Source organism: Acomys minous (genome assembly GCF_964271855.1).
Source record: "Acomys minous genome assembly, chromosome: 16".
In the NCBI taxonomy this organism is placed as follows: domain Eukaryota; kingdom Metazoa; phylum Chordata; class Mammalia; order Rodentia; family Muridae; genus Acomys; species Acomys minous.
In genome coordinates this window covers 49,391,645-49,411,339 of record NC_140498.1, presented here as the reverse complement: position 1 = coordinate 49,411,339, position 19,695 = coordinate 49,391,645, and the positions used below count along the sequence as shown (strand labels likewise).

Below are 19,695 nucleotides of genomic sequence, written 5' to 3'. Positions count from 1 at the left end.
GAAAACAAGCCAACAAAATAGAGTTGGTTTAACAGTGTGTTCCCCAGTCCTGTGGCCCACTGTTAAATGTGCTGGCAGTCAGCATCAGTGCTGGATTTTGCTTTAGTCGGCCTGCCTGTAGTGTCACTGCCTACCTGCCACAGGGGCGTGGCCCTCCCAGGGCTGTATAGAAGGGCAGTCCTACCTTACCCCTCCCTCTTCCTCTTCTCTCTCTCTCTCTCTCTCTCTCTCTCTCTCTCTCTCTCTCTCTCTGGGGTACCCTTCCCCCCTTTCTTTCTCTCCCCATGCTCATTTAATAAACCTCATATAATCTAATATCTGGCACTTGGTATCTTCTTATCATTTTCTTATTATTGGCCATAAAATTGGTGCCAAAATAACTTATTATCTTCTTCATCTTACTATTAATGATGAAAATCAGGCTCTATGGGGAGGGGGAGGAGGGAGGGAAAATATGGGTCCTTTCCAAATGACACAACAGCAGGGCCTAGCTCTGAAGAGTTCCATCAGACTACTTCTAAACAAGACATAAGCCCAAGGTAAGTCCAACGCTCCATGACATCAACGCACATTAGACAGCGGACAAGGACAGTTGGCCACAGTGGCTAAGCACAAAAAGACACCTCCTGCTTTCCCCAGTGAGTCAGTCACATGGAAGTCCCATAGTACTGAGTGGAGACTGTCAAAAAATGACCCCCGTTAGCCAGGCATGGTGGCATACACCTTTATCAAAAGACAAAACAAAACAAAACAAAAACAAAAAGACTCCATTATTAGCTGGGGTAGCAGTGCAACATATAAACAATAAGTAAAGCTTTTTTTAAAAAAATAAGACATAGAGCTGGACGTGGTAGCACAGTCCTTTAATCCTAGCACTCAGAGACGCAAAGGCAGGTGAATTGCTGTGAGCTTAAGGCCAGCCTGGTCAACAAAAGCAAGTCCAGGACAACCAAGGCTACATAGAGAAACCCTGTCTCAAAAATCAAAAAACAAATGAAAGGCGTAGAACAGTTGGCACAGTGGCACATACCTGTAATCCCAGCACTCGGGAGGCAGAGGACGGAGGATCTCTGAGTTCAAGAACAGCCTGGTCTACAGAGTGAATTTGAGCGATAGCTAAGTCCCAAGTGTGGCAGAAATAGCCAGTACTTCCCTATGGATGTTCTTTATTCACTGGGGTTGTGTACTGAGACAGGTGGCCAGAAAACACAGGCACTGTTTCCCAGACATCCTTGCAGCAAAGTGACAATTTGAAAGCGTCATGGACAAACCACAGTTTGGGTTTTTGTTTGTTTGTTTGTTCTTTGGGTTTAGTTTTTGAGACAAGGTTTCTCTGTGTATCCTTGGCTGTCCTGGACTTGCTTTGTAGACCAGGCTGGCCTCAAACTCAAGAGATCCACCTGCCTCTGCCTCTCCAAGTGCTGGGATTGCAGGTGCACACCACACCTGGGCACCACAGAACTTTTAAGGGTAACTTGAACCAGGTGTGGTACATACCTGTAATCCCAGGGATTACAGCAGGGGAGTACTTGAGGCAGGATAATGGTAGGGTTGGAGTCATCCTGGGATACAAAGTAAGATAAATAAATAAATAGTGGACTTGAAGTCTTAGCTTGGAAAATGACCCCAGATAAAACTGGGGTGGGAGGGAGGTTAAGTGGGGCATGTTGGATATGTGCCCAAGATCATACTGATAGCGAAAGCAGCTTCAGAACTTTCTTAGCGTCACATCTCACTGGTGGCCAAGGCGCTTGACATAAGTGACTTTCATACCATATGTACCCTGACCGGACTTCATTAACAAAATCCCTGCCAACTGTTTGCTGGGTTGTTGTGCCAACAACTTTCTTCAGATCCACTCACCAAGGAAGGCCATGGTCACAAGCAGAGGACATTGACACCAAGAAGACCAACACAGCTCAGACTCATGGCCAGATGTGAAAGATGTCCTCCAAAGCAGCAGGTAGGAAGGCTGGCAGGGGTAAAGGACTGCTAACTCTCCCCCTTTGCTTGTCCTTACTCTGTGCGCTGTGGCGGCGGCTGCTCCTGCTGCAGCTGCTGCTATTTGAGACAGAGTATGACTATGTGTCCCAAACTATCCTGGAACTCAAGCAGTAGCCCCAAATCCTGAGTTGGCTTCAAACTGAACCCCTTATGCCTCAGCCTCCCCACTGCTGGGTCATGAATATATGCCACCAGACCTGACATCTTTGTTCACTGTCTACAATATAACATAGCTTTGGGGTTTTGTTTGTTTTTGTTTTTAACTAGGAAAGAAATCAGAAACTTCTGCCATCGCAAAGGCACTGAAGTTCAGGAGGAAGTTTTTGGCCCATCGTTAAGTGTTAAAAACAGCCCACACTGGGAATCAGGCAATCCTCAGCCAGTCGTCAGCCACTGAGTGCCAGTTGCCAAATCTGACACATTTCTACTGTCACCAGGAGTTGCATACCCTTCATAAAGCCCATAAGCTCATGGCTCCCCCTTGTCCTGGGCAGCCTTTTGTGCCCCGTGTGGAGGGCACCACACAGGTAAACAATCCCGAAGGCTCTTAGCTCTAAGGTTCTACTTTCCACCCTTAAGTTTATCTCTACAATTTCCTTGTTCTCTGCTCTCAAAAAAAAAAAAAAAATCTCAAAATGATGATGTAAACCCTATGTCACGATTTATAACTTCATTGGGTATGGTTTAAAAATCTCTAAAGTCTTTAACAAAATTTGGCTTTAAACTTATAACGAAAGGCTTATAATTTAAAAATCTATAACATGGGCTGGAGAGGTGGCTCAGAGGTTAAGAGCACCTCCTGCTCTTCCAAAGGTCCTGAGTTCAATTCCCAACAACCACATGATGGCTCACGACATCTATGAGATCTGGTGCCCTCTTCTAGAGTGCAGACATACATACAGTCAAAACATTGTATACTGAATAAATAAATCTCTTTTTAAAAAAGCAAAAAAAAATCTAAACGTGTGTGTGTGTGTGTGTGTGTGTGTGTGTGTGTGTGTGTGTGATATTCAACTCTTGTCTAGATTAAACCGTATATATATTAGATTAAATGGTGTATATGTATATCTAACTTGGATTCAACTCTGTGTGTATGTGTATACGTTTCGGTTCAATACTCATTTTAAAAACATAGATCTACTAGAAAAAGAGATATTTTCAAATAGCACCCATGAGGCTCTCCACCTTCATGGCTGATGACCTCATCAGGATGCAAGAAGCCACATGGCTGGCAGCCATCTTTACCAAGGCTAAAGAGTACATGCCATGTGACATCATCGCCATCTTCAGATGACCACTTGGCACAGAGTAACTGCAATGCGCTCTCTGTTTATCATTGCATCTCTTTTAGACTAAGGAAGCAACACCAAGTTGATACTATGTTTTAGATTGGTATGGAACTTTGTATGATAATAAAATTTTAAGGTTATGTGATTCAACTTTGGCTTAGAATATACTGTATATAGTAATAAAATATTAAGGTTATAAAGGTCCTCTCAGATTAACAAAAGCTGATTTAAGATATATGTTGAATTACTTATGTCTTTGCTAACTGTTCAACACCAAGCTTCTAGAAAATTTAGATAAGTAACAACATGTTTCATAAATGAGGTATATTTAATAAGATTTATGAAATCCTAAGGTTTACTCAGGTTCACAGTATAATTAAAAGTTTTATTTTGTTACTAGAAGAACTTATTTTCAAAAATTGTTATTTTTTTAAGGCTAAACCTAATAGGGATAAAGCTATAAAATCATAATCTTATAAAAGCTAACAACTTATTGTAAACTGTTGGAGACAATTGAGACATGCAAGAGAATAGTCATTTTACAAATGATCACATTCTTTAATGTGTTCAAAACTGTACATGTGGTCATGCTTAGTACTAATGTAATTACAGGGATACACTTTATTTCGCCTCCTATATGTGCCTTCAAAGTTATCCAGAAAATGGCAGCTCTGGTTAGTTTAAATATACTTAATAGACAATGGTCCTCAAAGCCTTCCAGAGATCTGCTGAATATGCCTCTATTGTTGTTGTTGCTTTGTTTTGTTTTGTTTTTCTAGACAGGGTTTCTCTGTGTAGCCTTGGCTGTCCTGGATTCATTTGTAGACCAGGCTGGCCTCAAACTCACTGGGATCCGCCTGCCTCTGCCTCTCGAGTGCTGGGATTAAAGGTGTGCGCCACCACGCCCAGCCTGCATATGGCTTTTAAAATGTTTACTGGGAAAAGCTTTCTATGACAGAGACCCCAGTTCCTAGCAGTGATCCTCATGGTCTCCAAAAAAGATGATGGGCACAAAAGAACTCTACCTGGAGCTTGCTTTAAATGTGGCAAACCAGCCACTGGGTGAAAAAATGCCCTTCACCTTGCCAGCCACCAGGACCTTCTCCAAATGGAGGTGAAGCGGGACACTGGGAAGCTGATTGCTCTGTTATGCCTAGACAAGGCAGGCTGGTCCCCCAAATTCCCCCTCCACAGGAAGGTCTGTTGGATCTTCTGAGTCTGGCAGCCTAAGACTTACGCTGCCCTGAGACCTCTGCCACCAATGAAATCAAGACTACCATGAAGGAACCTAGAGTGACTGTCATTTTTAACAGATTTAAGAGCTGCTTGGTCTGTGCATCCTGTTTACTCCAGTAAAATGTATCCTCCCAGATCCTGACAGTACTGCTGACTAGGCTAGTGATGGATTTGTCAGTTTAGCATCAGCAACCAAGGCTTCCTTCTCAGTTCTGTTCATATGTAAAATCAACAACAACAACAACAAAAGCAACAACCTGTGCCTCATGGGGAAATTGGTTCAAAAGTGTTTTATGTATGTAAATACAAGCTACAAAGAAAGGACAATAAAAGCCAGAAAAGGTGGTGCAGGCCTCTAATCCCAGCACCAGAGAGGCAAAGCCAGGAGGATGGCTGTGAGTTCAGTGCCAGCCTGGTCTACAAAGTGAGTCCAGGACAGGCAAAGCTACACAGAGAAACTGTCTCTCACAAGGGGGGAAAAAGGGCTTAAAAAGTCCCTGAAGGTGTATAAATGCAATTTGTAAAGATATAAGGAAGCAATTTAAGATATACGTAAAAATGAAAACTGCTTCAGATCTCTTGCCCTCTCCAGACTAGTGTTTTATTAAGACTTCAGACGTTCAGAGCTTTAACATTAAGCAATGCAGTTCTGATAAGCTATTAGTCTGGCTCTTGGAAGCACTGACAACTGTTTTCATAGTCACACGCTCAAGAGTTTAAATTTGCTTTGGCTGTTTGCTAAGTATAGACCTGAAAGTGCTTCTCACTGCGTTAGTAACATCTGTCCAGCCTATGTGCACCCAGTCTTCTGGATAGAGGAAAGAGTGCTCGTGTTTTTAACCCAAAATCACATTGGGTCCCCAGGCTTCTACTATGACTCAAAGGCATAAGTCTACTGCCTTTTCTGCAATGTGGACTTCAGTACTGGCTATAGTGTCAAAGCTAACTTATCTAAAACTTATCTCTTTTCTTAAACTTAAACATTCTTGAGCAGAAAAAAAAATTCTTGAGCTGGGAGTGGTAGTGCACGCCTTTAATCCCAACACTAGGGAAGCAAAGGCACTTTGAGGCCAGCCTGGTCTACAAAGTGAGTTCCAGGACAGCCAGGGCTACACAGATAAACCTTGTCTCAGGGGGGAAAAATTCTAGTAAGCTTCAGGGAATGAACTTGAATCCACCTCTCACAGGTCCAATGGACTCCAGACAAGGACTGTCAGTCAACAGCCTGTTTCCCCAGCTGCCTATTCTGCTTATTCCTGAGGGTCCCCTCCCCTTTCCCTGGTTTTGGGACTCCCCTTCCCCAAATACCAGGACCATGGGCCTAAATGTTTCAAATGTACACCTAAGAAACAAACATGCCCCTAAACTCCTTAACTTTACCTATCTGTTCCAGCAACCCAACCCACCAGCTTCAGGTGTTCCCTCAAGATCTGCATCCAGGACAGCTTCAAAGTGACTAGCCCCAAGCGGCCAGCCTCGCAGCTGCTGCCTGCACTTCTCTAGCCCCAGAAGGTCTGATGGAGCCTGGACACCGAGTCAAACAGTCTGTTCTTCCTGGACTCGGCCAGCATCCCAGTTTTCTTTGGTCCCCAAAGATGTCGATACTCCCAGACAGCAGGAAGCAATCTGAAGATCATGGCAACCAATTCCTGTCTCATCAGTCACTCCTTCCTACTTCCTCACCTGCCACCAAACACAACACATTTCTACTGTTGCCAGAACTTTGAGTTCCTTTATAAAGCCCATGCCATCACAGCTTGCTCTTGAGAGGTTATCTCCACCAATGAAATGAACCAATTCAAGCCAAATTAAAGTAGATAATGGCAGGTTTATTGGGAACATCTCTCAGGCAGGTTCGCAGGTCCCAAGGAAACAGGCAAGGGAAGTCACCAGGCAGACAAGGAGACAGGGGTGGGGCAGAGGATGCACATGCACAGAGAGAAAAATGGGAGCAAGAGGGAGAGACCTAAAATGTCTGGATTAAACGGTTAAGAGTCTCTGGGGCAGACAGCCCCTGGGCTGCAAAGTACAGGTAGGGACTGAGGCATGCTGGGAGAACCTGAACAGGTCTGCTCTGGCTAAACAGGTACCTCAGCTGCTTGTCTCGGGTCTAAATCTCAACTGCTCACTCTCTCTCCCCTTCTGTACCATGCTCAAAGGTGGTCTTTCATGCTATACCCCCGCACCCCCCATAAATCTCTTGTGTAAGATACCTTGGGTGGTGAAATCTCTGCAGCATTCCTTGGCCTGGATCTGCCAAGGAACTCTTCTTCCACGAAACCCTAACAGTAAGCATCCCTCTGCTGTCCACTCCGCGTCCTTCATTCTACACAGATGGCAGCGAGGAGCAGAGGCAAGGCTGTCCAGCAGCCCTGAGTGCTCCTTACTGCCCAGCAGTGAAAACCACATGCTGCTGACAGTGTTGTAATGAGACAACCCAACATACAATGCAGGAAAGAATAATCTGAGGCAATGTGTCCAGGCCTGACTTCATCTGGAAGAATTTTAGAGAGACTGGATCACTAAAGCCATGGTACTGTAAGGAGCATTTCAGTAAAGATGGAAATGAGGATGCTTGAGTCCACCCAGGCCTGGAGCACCTGGCAGCAAGAGCCCCTCACTGGTCCACTCCCCCACCAGGTGTCTGCATGGAACCTGGCTCTAACCCTGGAGTGTATGTGTACACTGGGCATGCATCTGGTAAGACAATGTAACGTAACGCACACACAAGCCAAGAAGAGGACTTGAGCACAGGCTGACTCACAGCCCACTCTCAGGCTAACCTTCAGCAGCACACTCCCCTGGCTGTGCGGTAGCTGGCAAAGGTCCTGGCAAAGGGCTTCCTTCACATTAGCGCTTCTAAAATGCTCTACAGTGAGTGTATACTCACTGTTCCCTCCCCAAATTTCAGTAAAGCACCCATGGGCACTGGTAAGGAAAGTCAGGGGCCGCATTCAGTGGCAGAGTGCTTGTAGAACCCTGTCGCCTAATCCCTGATAACACCACCACCAAACAACGAGGATAACAAGATGCCTCTGCTTCCAGGGAGCTTCATCTTGGCAAAGGAAACACACAAGAACTTTAACACATCACTGGGCAGGCCCTGGAGAGATGGTTCAGTGGTTCAGAGCACTTGGTGCTCTTGGAGAGGCCTCAGGTTCTGCTCCCTGCACCCACATAGTGGCTCACAGTTGCCTTTAAGTGCAGTTCCAGGGGAGTTGTTGCCATCTTTTGACCACCATGGAGTCAGGCACACATGCACACACATACATACACATGGCCATATATGTAAAAAAAAATACATACATACATACATACATACATGCTGGGCAGCAAGAACAAACTTCTGAGAGTGAGAAGCTGGAGAACATGACAACAGCCACATCGGGCAGGACCTGACAGCAGGAAAGTTCTAGGGGAGAGAGGATGGCAAATGGCCCAAAGAACATGCTCCTTCTCAAATGCCAGGCGCAGGAGTTCGAGCACAAGCGGAGGAAGTAGCCCAGCCTGGGGAGCCCTGCATCTCTTCAGAAAACGGTTCCCACTCATTCCACGGAAAACATCTAGACAGGCCACTGTGCTGAGGCGCAGGCTTGCACACATAAGCAAAGCAAAATGACCAGCTGCCTTGGGAAAGCTATAATTAGAAACTAAAGCAGAGTGGTGTTTCAAAACCAAAGTGGCATTTAACAAAACAAGCCACCTGTCAGCCTCCAAGGAGGAGAGGCTCTGCCAAAGGAGAGGCTGACTGACAAGCTGCAGATCCCAATCAGACTGTGGAGTGGAATGAGCAGGCTGAGAGCCTCTTTGTTTCTTACAAACAATAAAAAGGAGCAAACCCCAATGGATTCTGGGTATTTCCAGACAACTGCTTCTGCTATTAAAGTGTCCTGCTGGGGTGAAATCAGCGCAGCAAATAAAACCCCCTCCCCACATCACCAGGTCACCAGGACACTTGGGTCGCTTCTGGAACTAGGAGCTGGATTCCTGAGCAACTATGAACCTGGGCCTTTGCTGAAAATTTTCGCTAGAGTGATGGCACAAAAAGTGGCTTGGAACAAGGCCCCACCCCTCGCAAATAACTTCCACCAGAACTCCACAAACCCACCAGAGGCAGGGACTGCTGGCTGATCCAATTGTCCCTCCTTCTACACATGTTCACTGAGCTAACACTTTTCCAGCCAAAGAGCTTGAAGCAGAAGCTGCGTGAGAAGGGTCTGGAAGCTCCTTAGAGGAAGCTTGTTACCCTAAGCCCATACTCTTTGAAAAGTTCTCTCAAACGCACTGTCTGGCCTTTCCATCTCCTGTTTCCACCGGCCAGGGAATAGGGATGAGATGGCAGAGCACCTGCTATCCTACAGGTGACATAAGGCAATCGGAAAGAGTAAAAGACATGCGTCAAAAATAAGAAGAGATGTGGCTAGAGTGCCTGTGGCCAGAGAACACCCACACTAGGCCAAGAGACTTCCAGAAAGAACTGCGGAAGCACTATCATCTTCATTTTCTTTCTGATACAGACAAGCTTCATCCAACCCAACAGAGTACCCCCAAGTGAATGAGTGTATGCTATGCCAATGAAGCCATACACATGGCCCTCCCAACAAACACCTAACTCCTAACAAAAACCCCAAGCTGCCTTAGCTCCCCACACACTGCTCCTGCCCAGCCAGCTGAGGGCCTGCTGCCGGCCACCCCTTCTCTATCAGAGTCCCTCCCTTTGTTTCTGAGCCCTCATATTGACCAGTGTGTTGCTGCGGCTCCCACCTCCTGTGAGCCTGGCTTAACCAAGTCCTGACCTCCATTCTCCTACCTCACCAGGTCCCAGGGTTAAGTAAGGGATGCATAGCATCTGGGGGGCCAGAGTTAGCCTGGCAGATGTCAGTACAACCCAGAGGGCACTCCCAATTACACGCTGAATTTTCAATCCTATGCCAGTTAGTTCTTCAATTCTGACACAAATGACAGTCACCTGAGAAGATGGGTCCTCAACAGAAGAGCTGCCTCCACTAGACTGCCTATAGGGGTCTGGGGGCATTTTCTACTCTTTTAAAGAGGGTGGCATTTGAGACAGGGGTTCTCTGTGTAGCCTTGGCTGTCCTGGAACTAGCTCTGTAGACCAGACTGGCCTCAAACTAAGAGATCCTCTTGCCTCTGCCTTCTGAGTGCTGGGATTACAGGTGTGCACCACCACTGCTTAGCCTTTCCTTGAGGGATGGTTAATATGGGAGGCCCAGCCCCTGCAACAGGTAGTTCTGGCTATATAGGAAACTGGTCTGACCCAGCCATGGAAAGTGGGCCGGGAAGCAGCACCCTCCATGGTCTCTGCTTCAGCTCCTGCCTGCAGGTTCCTGTCTGACTAACTGCTCTAACTTCCTTCACATGGATTATGACACTTAAGTGAAATCCACATCAACCACTTCCATCCCGAGTTGCTTCTAATGTGTTTTACCGTAGCAACATAAATCTAAAACAAATCATATATATATGATTTTGATTGACAATATAGTCTCTCCCTCTCCCCTTTCCCCTCTGTGTGTGTGTGTGTGTGTGTGTGTGTGTGTGTGTGTGTGTGTGTGTGCGTGCGTGTGCACTTGCTGGCCTGGGCTGGTCTGAGGCAGCTGCTTGGACTTCAACGACTCAGGCACTAAAACCACTTCCCAGGGTTTTGTTTGCTGGACAGGAAGCTATTTCCTTGCCCAGATACTATTTTATTTGGATAATGGCTACAAAGCTTTCAGAGAGGTTCACTACACAATTATCACCATAATCACTCACCTTTTAGAAACTAATTGACAGGTGCTTGCTAATTTGCCTGACCCTCCTCAACTTGGAGCTTCAAAACATCCCCAACCCCATTTATAATGAAAATTGCCTGCTATTTAACATGTGCCAGCGCTTGTCTGTGCTCACACAAGTCCAGAAAGTCACTGTCATTATCTCCAGCCCCCAAATGAACACCAGAAGCTCTGAAACACCTTCCACCAGGAACACAGAGCTATTAAAGGCAGCCAGTGCCAAGACTGAGGCCACAGCCCTCAGCCTGCCTCCCCTTCCCCAAGGGTCCGATGTCTCCGGCTCCCTCCCCAGGCAGTGGCATAACCTTACCAGGGCAGGAGAGGGGTTCTCAGGCTGAGAGAGGGGAGAAGGGCATGCCTACTCTACACTCCCCAACACCCATAGCAAGCACGGCCACTCACCACACCACTGCTAACAAGTGGGTGAGGTAAAGGATCTAAAGTCTGCTCCGAGAGGTCACATACCCTGTTCCTTGTCAGTTCTGGCTGTCCGGGAGGAAGATGTCCTCCCCAAAGCACGTTTTTTTTTTCTCAGAATAAAGTGAAGTGGGAATGTGAACCAGTGAGATAACCCACCCAAGACGGAGCCTGTGCATGCAGCCCAGCACTTCAGTGAGCTCAGCACATGACACACAGGCTGCGGGTGGGCACACGCAGGGCATGATGGAAACCCGCCTGGAGGTCCAACTTGAAGGAAAAGAATAACTGTTGGACCTAGTAGGTGTGAGCAGGAATATTTTTTGGGTTTTTTTGTTTTGTTTTTCAAGACAGGGGTTCTCTGTATATGCCTGGCTGTCCTAGAACTGGCACTGTAGACTAGGCTGACCTCAAACTCAAGAGATCCTCTGTTGGAAGGACCCAGCTGTTCTGTGCCCTCTCCTCAGCAGGACCTCCTACTCTGCTTGACTCCATCTGGAGCGTGTCTTTAGATATGGATGCCCCTAACCACGTTTGATATGCGGCCCTTGGCACAGCCCCCTGCTAGCTCTCCCCTCCCTGCACCTATTAGGTACTGAATTCTCATTCCTATGATAGCAGCATGCTACCAAATGCAAATCAAGCATCACTAAAGTGCCTGGTTCCAACACCTGTCCTGGGAGCCCCACCCACTCCCCAAGGATTATAAAGCTTTGTTCTCCCCTCCCTCCCTGAAATGGATCCCAGGGTGGTCTTTCTCCATTGTGCTCACAGCTTTCTGAGCCCTGCACTTCCCCTTCTGTTCCTTCTGTCTTTGTGGGCTGGTGCCCACAGCCCCCCAGGGAAGAGGAGACCCACAATCCTCCTGTCTGCCTCGTAAGTACTGCCTGGCTTCAAGGAGTAACCTTGATCCCTACTTTCTGGGCAGGTGGCAATGGTGGTTAGTGTCTGGTGTCTGACAATATGACTGGATATTTGATCAAACGCTAATCTAAATGTCAACTGTGAATCTGTATAACATAGCTAGGTTTCACCCAGTTGAAGGCCTTAAAGTGGAAGAGATGTGTGTGTGGGATTCAGAGTCTAGTTGTGACATAACTCTCCCTAGGTCTCTAGCCTGCAGGAACCTTGTAGACTATGGAGTCAACAGACTTCTACAATCACATGAGCCAGGCTCCTGCTGCACATGCTCAGTCTGCATCCCTGTAGAATCCTGACTGTGTGTGTGGCCTGGCATACATCCACCTGTGCGGGCTTGGTCACTATGTGTGTATACAGTGACAACAGTACCATCCTTCTGTAGCTGTCAGGGGAGACTCTGGCTGAGGGTTAATGTGATCTCAGAACTTCTCTATGTCTTCTCAGGCCAAAACCATCCCACTGCCCTAGAGCTGACCAATTAGCTAGCCTAAGGGCTCCCCCTGACTGCCCTGCACCTCACCATGGCCGGGACTTCAAGTCTGAGCCACCACAATCAGCGTTTTAAGTCAGGTCCTAGAGAGCAAGCTCAGGTCCTCATGCTTGCAGGCCACTTTCCTCACTGAGCATCTCCCCAGCTCCATGGCCATCTTGATTCAGGACTTGAGCAAGATGCCAGAGATGAAATCACAAGCTTAGAGAGTCAGCTCCTGCTCTCTGGTCACGCACGAAACTGTCTGATACCAGCTCCTTGGAGACTAGGAAGGAACCGGAGCTCATTCACAGAGTTCACCTAATGCCCAGAGGAATTACAATTGGTGCCTAACTGGCAAGCTGGTTCCTAGGGTTGTGGTCACCCTCCTGCCACAGCTGGAACACTGCAGGGGGAACATAAAAGTGACTCCCAGAGTAAGAGCCAAAGCAAAGGAAGATACAAGCTTTCACAACCCTCCGTCCTGGCTAAGAAGAGCAGGGGTCAGTGGAGAGCACCCTACCCTCACTCTCAACCACAGCAGGAGACAAAAGCCTTTCAAACAGGTAAGGAAGCCACCCCAAATTCTATCCATATTTCTTCTTTCTAGAGGCATTAGGTCACTCATAGAAACAGGAGAAGAGTAGAAATTTGAAATTTATACCTGTAAATTTAAAGGCTGTTGAAATTGCACTTTAAAGGTTAATTTTTTATTGTTTATATTTTAAATGTGGAGGCACTTTTTCCAAAACAAGAAGATAAGGATAAAAGTGAAGGGTCCAGGACAGCTGTTAGGTGCTGTCAACTGCAAAAGCACTTGGAACTAATAAGATTTGCAGTCTCTTCCTTCTGATGAGCTCACATCTTTGTAGTCAGTTTGGCCATAGATAAAAAGATATTTTATACTTCCAACTAAACACATATGTTATTAAAATGCATTCTCAGCTCCCTCCCAGGACTCAAGGAACTCAAACATTGGTATGTCCATCCCTGATACCAGATACCAAGCGACACTGGATCAGCTGTTAAAGTATCCCTTCCTTTAGCCTCTCAGTGTAGGACATTCCAACTCCTATAAACCTGTGGGCACCAGGGTCCAGCCAGGATGTGTCTGGATCTCCACTGACGAGCTGGAGACCACTAAGGCTGGAGGAGACGGTTCTAATCTCTTAGAAGAAAGAGAAGAGTAAGGGGGGAAAGCTGCAGTGCAACTTTGGAAAGCACTGCCTTTGACAACTACTTTTTAAAACAAACATATACTCACACACAATTCTGGAGTACCACATGGATATTCAGTACATACCTTCACATGTGTGATTTGCAGTGCCCAAATCAGGAAGAGGGTTGGGGGCAGGGAACAGGGTCTCACTATGCAGCTCAGACTAGCTTTGCTAACAAACCTGAGGGCCCAGCTTTGACTGTTGGGGTTACAGACCGATTCATGGTACTGGCATGCCACTGATACTCCTTGATAATTGAGACTCAGAAAAATACACATGGTATATACTCACTTATAATTGGACACTAGCTCAACAGAGATGTCCCCTAAAAATCTTCACTTAGCAGGAGATTGGGATGGATACTGAGACTTTCTATTGGGAATCCAGATGAGAGAGGTAAGGGAGAAAGGGGAAATAGAAGGATCCAGAGGGTCCTAGAAACCAACAGGAAGACCACCAAGGCTGGTGAATCTGGACCCAGAGGGGTCTGCTAAAACTTCTGTACCAACCAAGGAAAATGCATGCAGTAAACCTAGAACCTCTATCCAGATCCAGCCAATGGATGGCACAATCTCCACAGTTGTGTAGAGAGCAGGGACTGATTCTAACATGAACTCTGGTGCCCCCTATTTGACCACTTCCCCTTGGTGGGGAGACCTGGTGGCACTCAGAGGAACAGTAAGCAGGCTGCTACCAGGACGAGACCTGATAGGCTGTGACCATATGGTGGGGGAGGAGGTCCCCTTCTATCACAGACCTAGGGGAGAGGACTAGGATGAAAGAGGGAGGGAGGGTTGAACAGGAAGATACAAGTGAGGGGATAACAACTGAGATGGAATCTGAAAAAATTACTTAAATAAAAATTTAAAATAAAAAAATAAATAATAAAACATTTTAAATGAGAGAATTAAGGGACTCCATAGGCAACAACAGGGCAACTGGTGCATGCCCAATACTGAGCTCAACCCTGAAAACGCTGCAGTATGAGGGGACACCCAGGTACAGTGTGTCTTAAACCACACAGTAGGTGAGTATTTCCGAGGTACACAGTATGCCTTAACATACACTAGGAGAACAGAAAGGTGCTGCTACTCAGCAGTGGACTATGCTGGTCATCTCTCTGAAGCTCAGCAAGGGTGATCACACTGCATGCTGCAAGTGCTCGCCGCCAGCTGTGCTCAGAGCACTCAGCCTGCACCTTTGAGAAATGCAACTTCAGGCGCAGTCTGCACACTATGGACTCTGCTTGTGCATTTGAGGAGGAGTGCTCCCAGAATCCTGATTCAGAAATGCATCTCACATTCTGTGGTTTCTAAATGAAAAGCAAGCCCAGGGGCTGGGGAGGTGGTGCAGCTGGTAAAGGACTTGCCATGCACGGCTGAGGACATGGGTTCAGTCCCCAGCATCTGTGTAAAAAAGCTGGCACCACGTGAAATACCGTGCCTCTAATAGTAAAGTGGACAGCACCCGAGGAACACCACAGAGTCTGGTCTCTGGCCTCCATATGGGTACGCTGTGGGCCCATAAACACAGGAGGGGTAAAGGCCAAAAAGAAAGAACTTATCAAGAGTAACAGAGGTAAGAGAGAGAAGTGAGGGGAGTGAGGCTGAAGATCATCCTGGCACATTGCACATACGCAAAAAAAAAAAAAAAAGTCAAAACTCAAATAACAAATAACACCAACAGCCAAACATTACCCAGTACCTCCCCTGTGCCGATCCTACATACATCACCTGCCAACTATCCCATTTTACACAAGAGAAAACTGGGGTACAGACATGATTAAGAAACAGCAAGCAAGCTGTGTGTCCAGAGAGGTCTGAGTTTGCACCCTGTTGGCACTCTGCTGCTTACATTCCTGGCCCCATGCGAGGCAACCATTCCATGAGGCTGACAATATTCTAGACCTAAAGTCCCTAAGTGCCCAATGATATAAGTGTTACTAAGTCCAGGGAGGGTTCACTTTCATTTAGCAAGATACACAGCAAAATTTTCTGTCTAACTCTGGGATGCCACCAGCACCATTTTTCTCCTGCATCAGGATCCGCAGTCACCCATTCCGTGAGCCTGCCCGTGAACCGGCCAGCCCCTCCCCCACGGCCTCATCTCCACCTCACCTTCCGCTGTTTGACCTTCTCTTTTCAGCATCTGGACAGCTCCTACATATTTCTTCAGCTGGACTTTGAGCACCTCGTTTTCTCTGCAGGTATAAGAATGTTTAAAAAAAAAAAAACAAATTTAAAAACTAACATTTTCCACCCTAAGCAGGGGAGGGGATCTGTGTAAAGAGAAGCACGCAATTTGTATCTTATAAATGTTGATGTGCTATGCTGTTTCAGTGCAACACTGAAAATGGCTGTAACCAAGGGCATACTTCTGAAATGCCTTCTGGAACCTTCCTTTCGGAATGTTGGTGGCTGCTAACTGTGCCTGTGCCTACAGACTTGGAATACACACATGTGCTATGGGAATCCACCAAGCTGCCAGGTGCCTGCTCAGGGTCAGGCCTTGATAACATTCTCTCCACTGACAGAGGCCCACAATAAACACAGCTCGGCTGGGGATGACTCACAGCCGCTACTGTGCATTACATGACTCGCCTCATGCCACATGTTTACCGACCACCCCCAAACTAGCACAGCTCCTACTTTGTAGATGGGGAAACTGGGACACCAGGAGGGATCAGTGAGTATCCAGCCCCCAACCCCACATAAGATTAAACAATGAAAAACAAACACTGAGCTACAGCAACAAATCCACTCCCCAGGTACCCTGGCTGATCATGTGACCTGAGGGACCAGGAGAGAAAACTGACGTTTCATTACTCTCTACCACACAGCCTGGACCTTGAGCACGTCGCTCACAGACTCGCACATGCGTGTATTCATGCTCCCATCCTCCCACCACATAGCTTGGGCCCATTTAGGCTCACTGAATCTCACACATGCGCGTTCTTCCATCCATCGTTTGTGAAAAATTCACAGTGAATCTGTCATGTTCTCTCAGCTCAGGAAGAGAGGAGTTAGGTAGTTATCTGTCTCTGAACAAGGTCACATGGTCAAGGTCACCAGTAAAACCCAGGTCTCTCTGTCCCCAAGACAGACTTTCCTGTGTCTCTCTGAGATTTAATCTCCTGCCAGCTATACCGGAAGAGGCTCCTTGCTTGTGCTCTATCTCTGCCTCTCACTTCCCACCCCAGGTCTTCATTGTTTCACTAAACACACCAAAATTTTCTGCTCTACAATAAAAAGAGCTCAAGCCAGATTTCTTCTATGGTTATACAAATAAAAAGACTCATTGCAAAACATCCCAACAATTAGAGAGAATTAGCTGAAAACCCAACACCTGGAAATAAAGCCCATTAGCGTTTTCCTACCCACCCTGTCATACTTAGGACGTGTGAAAGGGAGAATGGTTTATGAACGAAAACCTGTTACATTCCCTCAACATTTTTGGCTGGAAGTAAATCATGTTCCTTGTCATCTGCTCCATCTCTGCCTCCTCCAGGAACCAACAGCAAACCTGGCACACACCACCACACCCTATAACATGCACGCTGACCACACACACTCCTGCGGAGTCAGTGCACACCACCACACCCTACAGCATGCATGGCTGACCACACGCAATCCTGCAGAGTCAGTGCACACTGCCACACCCTACAGCATGCATGGCTGACCACACACACTCCTGTGGAGTCAGTGCACACCACCACACCCTACAGCATGCATGGCTGACCACACATACTCCTGTGGAGTCCAGTGCACATTGCCACACCCTACAGCATGCATGGCTGACCACACATACTCCTGTGGAGTCAGTGCACACTGCCACACCCTATTCAGCATGCATGGCTGACCACACACACTCCTGTAGAATCTAGTGTACAATGCAGGACCACATTTCCACAACCAGCCTGTTTTCTTTAACTGCACCACAGCAAGCACTAACTCAGTCTATTGACGGATGGAAGTAGCATTCCTTAGTGCAGTGACACACACTTACTTGGCTGTAAAGCCGGGATTGCCTATGTCTGCTTCCAGTGTCCCACTCTACAACACGCATCCTCCGTACTGCTCTTTGCAGTGTCTTTGGGGAGAGAGAACATCAGGGTCAACTGCAGGAAGCACCAGATTTTCAGGGATCACTTAGAACTCTGCACACTTCTCAGAAGCTTGGATAAAGGAAACCACAAAGAAGCCTTCTCGGCCCTGCCCTGACAGGGCAACAATGATCTGCCCACAGTGATGGCATTTACTCCTGCTTAAGTAGCAACAGCAATTGTCGGAAACCAAACAACAAGCTCTGAGCAGGCCTGTGAGGAGGAAAACCAGACCTGAGGTGTACAACTACGCTGTGTGTCTAGTAGGGTTTCTTTAAACCACAACCTCACGACGCAACTTGTTCTCAACTACACTGCATGAATCACATCACACACACCATCAGACTACTGGGGGAGGAAAGCAATGTACATACTTCTGTATGGGAGAAAGCTAACACTAGCTCACCAAAGACCACTTTCCAGAGGGCACAGTGGGCAGCCTCTACCAAGGCGACTGAGCAATCAGGTGCTGTCGCAGTGCTGGCCTCCGGCTCTGGGGCTTGTGCCCCAAACACAAGCCAAACTTCAGCTTCCCTGTTCATCCCATCTCTGCCCAGCACTGAAGTGTTTCACGTGGTTGGTCAATCATTTTTTAAATAATATTTTAAGTCTCCATCGAAAACTCATAGCTAATGTAATATACAGAATTTTAATAGGGATCAATTTCCATCAAATTTTAATAGGAATCAATTTCCATCAAATGATGAGCAGCCATGGTGAACATATTGGCCATTGGATGGACATCTTTGGCAGCTGCCAGTTTGAGCCAGCCAGCTCTGCCCAGGGTTGAAAATGAACACCTTTACATCTCTGGGAAGTGAAAAGTCTCAAGTGAGAATATGCTTGTACTTTCTTGGAAAAGGCCAGGGGGCACTGGCTACTGATCCCAAGGAATGACCAAACCCAGTTATTGTTTTAAATTTTTATTTTGACATAGTTAAAGATCTGCAGGAAGTTAGATGACAACAGCAAGAGGCCCTGCACAGCCCTGGCCCAATTTTTCCTGGTTACACCTTAGGAAGGTGGGGGGGGGGGGGAAGGCACTGCAACCAGTACCTACTGTCAACACAGTGTTTGACTGAGCCATCTTCATTACTACAACTGGCCTGAACTTGAGGCACACACTCAGCTCCTAGTAGAATATGTCTCTGAAAAAAGACCTGAGATGTCGTCAGTAACCACAGCAATCAAATAGGCTGTACCAGTACAAGGAGCCAGGCAGGTACTGGGGGATCAGCGATGGGGGCAATTGAGGAGCGCTTGTCCTCTGCAATAGTTTAGCGTAGGTTGCTGATGTCCTCCTCCACGGGCTGGGCTCTATTGAGGAGTGGTGGACACTACTATCTGGTGCAGTGGCTCTCCACCTTCGTAATGCTGTGACCCTTTATTACAGTCCTCATGTGGTAGTGACCCCAACTATAACACTATTCAATTGCTACTTTATGAAAGTAGTGTTGCTACTGTTATGAGTCATAATGTAAATAGCTGTGTTTTCCGATGGTCTTAGGCGACCTCTGTGTAAGGGGTCGCGACCTGCAAGTTGAGAACCGATGAGCACTGATGATCTAGCAGAAGGTTTTCCTCATCAGCAGAGTGCTCTCGAAGGAGATGGTGGGATCTGCTTCCCTGTCCTCCTCCTCCTTTCTCCCTAGCCCTGAGGTGAGCAGCTTTGCTCTGCACTCACCACCAGTGAATGCAGCTTCAGTACAGACTCAAAAGCACAGGCCAATAAACCATGGACTAAGACCTAGCAGAACTGTGAGCCCAAACGAACCTTTTCTCTTCTTTAGTTGATTGTCTTGGGTTTTTGTTACAGTAACAGAATGCTGACTACTACATCTCCTTCATCTCAAAAGGAAAGGTGCCTTTTCTTCTTTCTTTAAACTTCACATGTTACTATCCCAAGAAAGCAATTCCCATAGTTTGAGCAACTAATTTATTAAAAAAAATTTTTAATGATTTTTTAATTTTTATAACATTTAATTTTTTGTGTTTGTGGGTATGTGTGGACACACGTGAGCCACAGTACTTGTGGGTCCTGGGGCCCCACAACAAGCACCACTAGCTACTTCCTGGGCTGTCTTGCCACCACTGGGAAGATCTTAACTTGTAGACAGAGAAGCCATAAAGAACATATCGTCTGCTGCCTATGTAAAGCTGCACTCTGATCATCACATAGCAGTGCTTGGCCCCAGACTATCAAGTCGTTATGCAAGTCATCCTGGGGTTAAGTCTCAGCTCC

The 19,695-nt window shown here is 46.9% G+C and overlaps 1 protein-coding gene across 6 annotated transcripts in view; it reads right to left on the bottom strand.

The window, feature by feature from the left end:
• Positions 1-19,695, bottom strand: part of SNX29 (sorting nexin 29) — a 401,127-nt gene that overhangs the window by 227,017 nt on the left and 154,415 nt on the right. For all 6 annotated transcript variants that reach the window (XM_084763168.1, XM_084763169.1, XM_084763172.1 and 3 more), the window contains one exon: positions 15,469-15,551. In XM_084763168.1, coding sequence (XP_084619294.1) covers positions 15,469-15,551 — 83 coding nt within the window. The remainder of the gene's footprint in view (positions 1-15,468; positions 15,552-19,695) is intronic.